A 10,612-nucleotide genomic window follows, 5' to 3' on the forward strand; every position below is an offset into this window, starting at 1 on the left:
CTGTACTGTGTGTGTGTGTGTGTGTGTGTGTGTGTGTGTGTGTGTGTGTGTGTGTGTGTGTGTGTGCGTGTGCGTGTGCGTGTGCGTGTGCGTGCGCGTGTGCGTGTGCGTGTGTGTGTGTGTGTGTGTGTGTGTGTGTGTGTGTGTGTGTGTGTGTGTGTGTGTGTGTGTGTGTGTGTGTGTGTGTGGAAGGGGTGTCAGACTATCACAGGGTACCAAATATACAAGTCCCTCAGTGCCATCAAGTGTCTCTTTTGACTCTGCCCACTCTGCTGATGAACCAGGGGCTGAAGGGGAGACTTTGTTGCTTCACTGCCTGAGTGGAAACATGGCTTGAATTTAAAAAGATTGTACTGTAACCAACATCCATCTCATCCAACACATGATCACGACTGATAGTCAATTGCTGTGCTGCAGGAGTGTGGGCCAATTCAGTTACAACACAATACAAAAGTGTAGAATGAGGAATTGTACCTCATACAGATTGACATGCTGTGACAGGAGCTCCTCACAGATAGCATTTGTTTCCACTGCTCATACAACTAATCTTTTTGTGGTTGAAGATGATCAAACTGTCCTTCCCATTATATGTCCATGTGAATTCTGGGTATTTTCTGGGTTAAGTGTCATAATAAAGTATATTCCCTGAAGACTGTCCTTTAGCTGACGTTGTCCACTCCACTCAGTCTAATGGAACGTATGAGTGTAATTGGGTTATTCTCTCAGCCTACAATTGAACTGTTTTGCTTCAGTCTCCCCGCTCTCATCGCCATCCTAATAAGGCCAATTAGTCTCAATGTACTCACAGGAGGCAGGCAACAAATGAACAAGCGTTTATTCAAAGTAAATCACAGCATTGCTGCAGGTGATTTCCACCCACATAACATATTGCCAGGTGCACTATCTATCAAGTTGATGTTTTACTACTAAATACTTAAACACTGCGTTAAATATCTCAAACAACTTTAAAAGGTCAAAAACGTGCAGACTTCCAGCATCTTACAAGCACACCGTATAAAAAAACACTTCGGCCGTTTGCACTTAAGGCTGCGTTTGGGCACTGTCACCTGTCGTGAATAATTAACCAACGCACGTAACAAAAGAAGAATAGCAAACAGAAACATAGCCTTAGCATACTCCAAGTATCTCAAGAGGTATAGGTTGACTCAATCGCTCATCTCTCATGAAACAATTTGTATAACAAGACAGCCAGGGGCAAGTCAGATAGCATGCTAATTTCAGTATAGATATCTTTGCAACTTTAAGTGTCACGTCATTGAGGGTCAGGGGCGGACTGAGACTAAAAATCAGCCCGGGACTCTCGACCGGCCCACTTCGGTACCTCTACCGCTAGTAAATTGTCAACGGGCGGGGGCATGCTAGTGACTTATCCGACCGGCCCACATCGTCCGACCGGCCCACTTCAGTACCGGGATTCGCCCCGAACGTCCCGATGTCCTGTCCGCCACTGTTGACGGTATAACATGTACGTATATGAGTAGCATAACAATTTCTGCGTAACTTTGACGCTCACAGCCAATGTAGATGTTTATATCCGTTCCTAGCAGTGCCATATGGGGCATCGGGGTATGAAGGCTGACCGTTGTGCAGGGAGCCCAAGGGCAGTGGAGTGTTGCTCCTTTCCAGAGTTTGATTTATAATTGAAAGCTGTGTTTACATCAGCTCTCCAGCGTCCGTAGCACAGAGAGCAGTTCAAAGCCTGATGAAGTGGGATCCCCGAAATTGAACCCATTAAAGAAGGAATTTTTGGGGGAAATTGGAGAAAGGGGCGAAGGTTGGGGTGGTCATAGAGCTTGTTGTTTACATTTGATTGTAAATCATTGTGTACACTGCTCTAAAGGAGGGCAAGGAAATGTTAAATCACGTCTGACAGCTGAGAGACTGACCACGTCCTGCTCTGGTGTGTTGGCGAGCTTTGGCTAGTGAAAGCTGGCGGTCTACTTTGTGTAATTACAATAACATACTTGCTGTTTGGGGACATTCTGTGTGCAGTGAGAAAGTATTGTAATTCTGGTATTGTCTCTAAATGCCTGACAGGATCAAAGAGTCATCTCTAAGTGTATTTGCTGTAAGGAAATACAGACAAATATGTAAAATAAAACAACATGATAAACAGCATGACACATGCTCCCGCTTTTCTTTTCACTTGTGCAAATTAGACTGTGATGTACACCATATTGTTTTTCTTTGATAACTGGAATATCAAATGCATAATTAAAAAAACTAGAACACTGATTCAGAAACTTTAATATCTACAAAGTCATCATCGTGCCAACACACATTGCAAACCTGCTGTTAGTGGATAAAAAGAAATGCACCGACAGTAACACCCACCCTGTATGTTGCTATTTCCTCAGTGAAATGCTCCAGATTGCTAATTAGCGATAATAACATTCAGTAGTTTGACTTTCATGAGTGGGCGTCACCTTTTTCCAAATGGCACGTGTCTAAAGTTAGAATGGAAGTTGCATCTTGATACTGATTCTGAAACTAGCTTTGCTTACAAATCAGTTGGAGGGTTATGCTTCTGCAGTTCTCTAAACAGGAGTATTACCAGTAGTAATGGAAAGTAACAAAGTACATTTACTCAATTATTTGACAGAAGTATTTTTCAGTATTCCATTTAATGCTTCTTTATCTTTATTATTCTACTTCTACTACTACAGTATATGTTTTTTGTAACCATTACTAGTCACTTTCCACACATAATAACACATGATATGCTGATATGGTATAATGCAATACTGTCTACTACTGCTAAGGGGGCGGTGGTGGCGAAGTCCATAGGGACTTGGCTTGGCAACTGGAAGGTCACCAGTTCAAGTCCCGGCAAGACCAAGTGCTACCGAGGTGTCCCTGAGCAAGGCACCGTTCCCTACACTGCTCCCCGGGCGCCATTCAAAATGGCAGCACATTGCTCCTAACACTAGGATGGGTCAAATGCAGAGAAAAAATTTCCCCACGGGGATTAATAAAGTATATCAAAAAAAAAAAAATAATAATAATCTAATAAGTATCTACATTTGGTCCAAATTGACCAACTGCAATACTAATATGCTCTTACAAGTATAAAAACAGGATACTATTATAATAATAAAATACTGTGATAAAGGTCCATTCTGCATAATGAGTACTTTCACTGTTGACATTTGAAGTACATTGATACTACTTTGAGTACTTTTACTTTGAGTATATTTTGATGCGAATACTTCCCTTCACTATAATTTTAAGGACTTTTACTTGTAGTGGAGTATAAGACCATAATATTTGTACTTAAAGGTCACCTATCATGCTATTTTTAGGCAATAGCATAGGTCTCAAATATACAAAAAACATGGCTATGAAGTGTTTTGCTCAAAATACCAAACAGATCATCCATTCTAGCCATGCCTCATATCCCTCCATTTCACTTCCTGTTTCAAAAGTGCTGATTTTGGGATAAATGATCTAAATAATAAAAAAGAGGAGGGGGCTGAGCTCACGCGGGACCCGGCAGCTACTGTCTAAACTAAATGCTGCCGTGATGAAATGCCATATCATGGGTTATCAAGGATTCTCTCTGAAACAGTCTGGAGCTCAAAGGCTTTCTCTCTTTCCGGTTATACCACAAGGTGAGTTCCTTTTTACTTCCTGCTTCTTCACACACATGCTCTCCAGTACAGGTTAGCTCTGAGTGTTAGCGATGCTAATGTGAACACAGACCATATTTCGTCCAAAACAGTTGGGCATTTTGCATGATAGGTCCCCTTTAAGTAAAGGATATGAGTACTTCCTAGACAACAATCCAATGCTTCCCTGTATAAATTGATAAATGTATGGGGTCATAAAGTATTCATGCAACTTATCAATTTCTTTCCGTCTCCATGACCTGTTTTGCTTTATAGAGATGTTTACAGTGAACAGTTAAACTAGATGGATTTACAAAGTTCTTAGCCCTGGTTATGTACTGCATAAACTCCATATCTAATGTATAGCATCTGATCACTTACACCACTTTCCCCCCACGTCTCTTTTTAACTGCAGTCAAGCTCTCTTTAACTTTTCATAGTTTTACATTCATCCTGCTGTTGTGTAACAATAAAGACTTCAAGTCTAGACCCACTCCTAGGCTCCTGGAAATATCGCATTTAATTAAATTGCATTTTCACAGCAATATTATTTATTTAAACGCTGCACTAAATTGTCTCTAAACCATGTAATGGCTTTCCAGCTGCTATAAGAGCCTCAGCAGTGCCATTAGAGGCGATATCAGGAAACTGGAGTTGTGCCCAAAGGATAACAGTGATTCTCCTCATTTAGTGGATGCTGAGACTCTGAGTCCAAGACATTATGGCCAGTTTGTGCAAGAATGCTGATGTGTGTCTAACGAGAAAGGAAAGGGTTAGGGACTCAGAGCAATCTCCCCGAGAAAGATTATTTTTGATTGTAAACACTGACATTGGGGACTGGGAGTACAAATCACATCATGCACAAGAAGGAGTGTGCATCAAAACAATCAGAACGCAAGCTGTTAATTTCCTGTTTGCATCAACACATAAATGTTTACTGGTTTTAACCGAGCTGTCCTTGAATGCAGGAATATTCAAGTTCCTAAAAAGGTTGACATTTCCCTTTACGGGATTTTCTATCAAACCCAATTCAAAGCCTCAGCTTGTATTGTTTTAAAAAGCAGAGAGCGCCATCCAGTGGTTACCAAGTGATCTACATCTAGTGGTGTTTTTCTTTGTTTCTTTTGTTGTGAGCAAAAGGGATGGGGCAAGCCCTTTGTGAATGTGCTGATATGATCGTGTTTTGTATCACCTGAAATAATAAGAGATCTGTAATATAATACTTTCCTTTTCTGCTTTAAATATGTCAAAAATCGAATGTCATTTATAATAATAATAATAGATTTAATTTGTTAGCGCTTTTACAGGCTCAAAGACGCTTTACAGATATAGTAAAGAGAAAATAAAATAAAGGAACAACAAATAAATATATAGTTAAAGTTAAAGTCAAATAATACAAAAACAATCTGTGGTGGTGCAGCAGGTCTGTGAGGTAGGGGGGGGGGGGGCCTGATTGTTGAGGGCTTTGTGAGTAATGAGTCTTTGACGGACGGGGAGCCAGTGGAGGTTCTGGAGGACGGGAGTGATGTGGTCTCGGGAGCGGGTGTGGGTGAGGAGGCGGGCAGCAGAGTTCTGGATATGTTGGAGCACGAATACTGTAAACATACAAATATTGTAATACACATCATATAAATAAAGCATTTTTAATTGTCAACCAACGAAAAACAACAACAGTTTGACAAATTCTAGAAAGTAGTTCATGTTTGTTCCTTTGATTATTTGACCGTATGCATTTTATGGTAATATAATGAAGTTTAACACTGTTGGTTGATCTAGTCCACACACACCAAAAGCCCTCACTTCCATATGTACATGTTGTATCACCTATCTAACCCTGTGCTCCCCTTCTGGCAGAAGATCTCCGTCACACCCTGGCGCTCTGATTTGATGCAGTAGCAGTCGGGCCTCGCTCCGATGTGATCCAGGATTTCTCTAAGATCTCTTTGCTTCCTGCGGATCAGGAGGACGGAGCAGCCGGAGGGGCGGAGGAGCTCCTCTCTCTCCAGAGACAGCAGGTCAGGGAGGTACTGCTGGGGGTCGTGGTCCATCAGCACCAGACTGAAGCCCTCACGGCTCCCTTCATCAAGATCAATGAGCAAAGAAGGCAACGTGTGTATGGCCTCAGCTGAGCTAGAAGTCAACACCTGGAACTGCAAAGAGAACAGGAAGATGGGTTAGCATCTCTCCTTTAAATGTTCTGTTAAGAGTAGCAAGTTTGTCACTTGACCTCTTTATTTATCCTTTATTTGATCAGGAGTAGAAGACTCATTGAGATTCAAAACACTCTTTTCAAGACAGACAGCAAAACAAATAAAACACACACAAAAAGACAAATCTAAACGAAAAACAAATTAGATATGAAAGACCTGCAGCTGTACCTGCTTCAAAGTGATTAAGAATCCCTTTCAGTGTGTCCCTTGAATAGGACAAGCTTTTGAATATGTATAGATTTGCAACGGATTCGAAAGAGAGGGAGAGACTTGGAAGGAGTAGAGTAAGTCCTGGGATGCAGACCAAGGATAGTATTGTATATAAGAATAGTCCAATGGTTAAATCCGGGTCACAAGGCAGACCATCCAGGCAGATAATACAGAGAGCATGTAGGGCTTTGATATTACTAATACATCTCAGTGCATCATGGAAGAGCGTATGCAGGGTTTGTAGGCATTGTGAAGATGCATGCATGTTTATCTCATTGGAAAAGTCCAGCACAGACATGATTACAGAATACATTCAAGCAAAAGCAATTACTTGTTTCTAAAATAAAACCCATTTGTAACAGTATTTCAGTCGTTGCTGAGTGTGAGGCTTAAACGAGAAAAAAGTCATCAACTGTGTTTCCAAAGCACTTGTATTATGTGATAAATGTGATAAATGGAAGAAGCGGATCCACCCTGTGTGTACCTGGGAGTGTTTGAAGCCAGACACCAGAATGATTTCCTCCCCCAGCTCTGCAGTGAGGGGGTCCAGCTCCACTGTGATCAGTCTGCCAGCAGGGGGCAGCAGACGCAGCAGGCGCACAGAGCTGTACCCACAGTGCATCCCCAGCTCCAACACCAGGGGGGGGCGGACCCTCTGCACCACCTCCTCCAACACCCCACCTGACAGAGAGGACAAGCTTCACGATGACTTCAGGAGCCACAGGTCCCCATTAGAGACACTCACTGCAATATACAATAAAAATACATCAAATATAAAATACGTGTGGTCAAAAACACGTATTTTTACTGCACATATTTAAAATTGTATTCCATTCGATTTCGATGTAAATACTTTTTTTTTATGTTATTATAGTGTTCTTAAAATTATTCGCTCTCCGTGTTTTTTTTTACTTTTATGTATGCACCACGACACCAAGTCAAATTCCTCGTACGTGTCAACCTGGTAATAAACCCGTTTCTGATTCGGATTGCTAAAGCCAAACGTATTCTAAATACAGCACACATTCAAACTGATATTGATTTGGGTGGGGCTTCTTTTAGGTGCCCTAAGTATGTTACCCCTTTCCACAGCTGTACTTGTTTTGCTCCTGTGCCATAGCATCTGTCTGCTTCTCGAAACTGGTCGATGCTTACTGTCATCTACTTAAGAGAATGCACTGATTATGGATAAGACTTCACACAACCACATTTAAAAACATCTGAACTATCCATTTGAGTGGTGTATTATAATGTGAAAAACGTATGACATAGATATTGAAATAGATGTAGGGTGATATAGAAAACAAATAAGGTGAGACAATCAAGTAAATCACAGAATTCCAAGTGTTACAGTTCACTTTGAAAGTTACAGAGACTGAAGTGTTTTTAAAGTAATGATCTGTTCGATTTTAATAGAAATTGTCTGCACTGATTTATAAAGACATTGCCTTGTAATGCACTGCCACATAAAGTAATTATTTAGCATACTGACTCATGTGTGGGCTGATGCAGAGTGAGGGGTGTGTGTCGGCGTAGAGGTCATAGGTCTGCAGGACGCTGTCAGCTTGGCCATGGGTGCATCTGGAGAAGACGAAGGCGTGGGTGCTCTTCACAGACACTCTCCCTCTCAGCAGCCTCAGAGCCCAGGCAAGGGCTCGGTGGCACAGCGCGGAAACTTTGACTCGAAAACGCCTGGACACCATGAAGATGGCGGGAAGCAGCGGGGCGGAGACAACCAGGAGCCACATTTTTAAAACTCAGGAGGAGACGGAAGGAAGCGCTGAAACCTGAAAGGAGATCAGCGGAAATCAACTCAGGAATGAGACTGAAGTGTCACATAGTTGTTGGAATTGCTATTTTTGGCTTAACGTTTTTGGTTCAATCACACCTCTTGTTATTTGTGCAAATGACCAGATCAAGAGTTCAAAGTTCACAAGAATTACAGATGTTGTAGAAATGTGCCCATTTACTTTGAATCTATTTAACGTTTCTACTTTATTGTTTTAGATCGCCTGTAGTCAATTATTTGTATTTGTGATGTTTCAAGTCGTTTTGCACCCAGGTTGTTTTGTTGTTTAGCTTCCCTTTATAGTCTTTTTATGTCTATTAATCGTCTTGAATCTTTGTTCTAATCTTGAGTCATTTGTAGTTGTTTTGTGTCCTTTTCAGTCTTATTTTGCAGTATCAGAAATGTTTGTTTGCCACTACATTTATTTTCTGTAATAATCTAAAATATTTTGTGAGGATGTGCGATGGGCAAAAAGCTTTCAAAAATTGGCGTTAAATATAATATTATTTTTTTGTTATAATTATTGGTTATTGATAACAAGTAAACAATAAAATAAAATCTAAAAAAGACAGAGCTCTGGCGCCCTCTGCAGACACTTCATGGTAATACATATAGCTATACAGTAGAATTCATAAGAGAGAGACATATTTAACTTCTTATCAAATACTGCAGGAAATGCTTTCACTGAATACATCTGCTGTTTATTAATAAGGAAGTAATGTCCTTGATTTATGAGCATCCTCTTCTAGAAATAAAAAACGACTGAATAAGAGGTATTTAACATTGTAAGAAAGTGGACACTGTAGTTCTAGTCACTTTTTAAAACAAAGAAATGTAACCTTTTTAGATTAATATTGAAGGAATTATTTAAACAGAAGTAATTAATGAGTAATATGTGCAGAAGAGGTGTACTACTTGCCAAGCTGCCCTTTGCCCGTCCAGATTTAAGAGTGTGTCCTGTCAAACACAGATGGTGTGTGACTCCTGGAAGTCAAGAGGGTGAGCAGCATAAAGGAAACAGCCGGCGGACTGAAAAACAAACCATGATTTCCTTTAAAGACAGATATTTTGGGAAAAAGACTGAATGAAAGAAAAACACTGAACTGTTTCTGGTATCCAGGAAATCAAAGCCTGAGGAAAGAGAAGTGGCGACTGAACACACACCTTCTTTACAACTGAACACACACACACACATTGCCTGAAGCTCCTCCTCCCTGTGTTCAGTAGTGCTGCATTATTCCACCAGAGGTCAGCAGAGATATTTACACAGAGCCTGTGGACAACTTTTGGCATGCTGCAGTTTCCAGAACAGTCTATGTGATTGTCATTTCACCGAGGATACAGTTTCCTAAACTAATAGCGTTGCTTTTTTCTATAGTGTTTTAAAATGGTGAAAGCATGCATGTGACTTTTCATTTTGAGATATAATAATAATAATAATAATAATAATAATGGTGTAGTTTGTTTTTCTAAATCATTTCATTGACCAAAGTGGGCTTATATTACACTTTAAGACTGAGTTAGAAATGTCATTAAAATACTTCTGGAGCGAAAGAGTTGGTTTTAATCCAAAGTTATTATACATTCACGTGGTTGTACACTCCAGTTAACACACATGATTATGTTTACAGGTCGGAAGCGGAAGAGATATCAAATTTAAATACAAGATGAAAGCTAATCAAACAATGTTTATGCGGGTTTGTTCTTGTTTTTGGTCAAATAGAGGATCCCTTTTATCTCCCAAAATAGCCTTAACAATAGCCCTGGCAACAAAAACAAAAAATCTAGCTGACTGAGGAATTTGTATTTGAATTGATAATTAAAACACATTATGGATTTTCTAATTCAACACAAAGTTTATATTAGGGCCTTCCGTATTATATGTCATTAGGCTTATTCATATTTTGGTATAAACCTGGTCGAGGTGAATTTAGTTTACCTGACTGTAAATTGCAAAAGGTAGTTAGTTCAATTACAGTTATATTGATTTTTTTCTTTTAGCTATGTTCCAGAATCAAACTGATGCAAGTGCTATGAGAGCAAACATACAGACATTTTCTAAAACAGTATAATTTAGTTGGAGAGATCAGAGTTGGCTCTTTGTTTTGAGTGTTTTTGCACTAAATCAGTGAACTCTCTGCTCTCTCGGTTGCCCCACATAGTGAAAGTGTGTGTGAGATCCCCTGTGTGTTGCTGCCCTCATTGGCTGCACTGCTCTGTGTATTTTTGTCCATTGGAGCGGATCATACTGCGGCGTGCAAGTAGTCCTGTCAGTCCAGCTGCGTCAAGTCAGCGAGAAACAACTACACTATACCGGAAGCAACGCGGCTTTGTTACCAACATAAGAGCCTTAACTAATGGCAGGTGGATTTCAAAAATAATAATACATCCATGAGACCAATGGGTGGTTGAAAGCTAAAAGGAAAAAAAGGTGTAATTTTTGGTAATTTGATCTGGTTAAGCAAACACAATACATAAATATAAATGTATTTCATAATGTATTTGCACCATTCAATGTTATTGCAAATTATTCTTGATTAATAAAGGTTTTTAAAAAATGGGTAGGAAGCTATATCACAATCAGAAAGGCATCAGCATTTAACGCTGTTTAATAATGACATTAGTTCTGAATAGTAAAAAAACATGACAGGAACACTTTGAGAAACACCCCCATTTAGAGACATTTCCAAATAAATTCCCTACACATCTGTCCAATAATAACATAAATATAAGGCTACACATTTTCAATACATATACAACATACAATTAATCAC

General features: G+C 39.9%; 1 protein-coding gene across 1 annotated transcript; it reads right to left on the reverse strand.

Annotated features, from left to right (window-relative positions):
• Positions 1-5,246: 5,246 nt before the first annotated feature.
• On the reverse strand, positions 5,247-8,992 carry LOC117454198 (transmembrane O-methyltransferase homolog). Its single transcript, XM_034093333.1, has 4 exons — positions 8,758-8,992; positions 7,542-7,836; positions 6,534-6,730; positions 5,247-5,779 (listed from the first exon to the last, which is right to left on the reverse strand). The coding sequence occupies exons 2-4, from the start codon at positions 7,795-7,797 to the stop codon at positions 5,450-5,452; spliced, it is 783 nt and encodes a 260-aa protein (XP_033949224.1). The 5' UTR covers positions 7,798-7,836; positions 8,758-8,992; the 3' UTR covers positions 5,247-5,449.
• Positions 8,993-10,612: the final 1,620 nt, after the last annotated feature.

This window comes from Pseudochaenichthys georgianus, chromosome 10 (genome assembly GCF_902827115.2).
Source record: "Pseudochaenichthys georgianus chromosome 10, fPseGeo1.2, whole genome shotgun sequence".
Lineage (NCBI taxonomy): Eukaryota > Metazoa > Chordata > Actinopteri > Perciformes > Channichthyidae > Pseudochaenichthys > Pseudochaenichthys georgianus.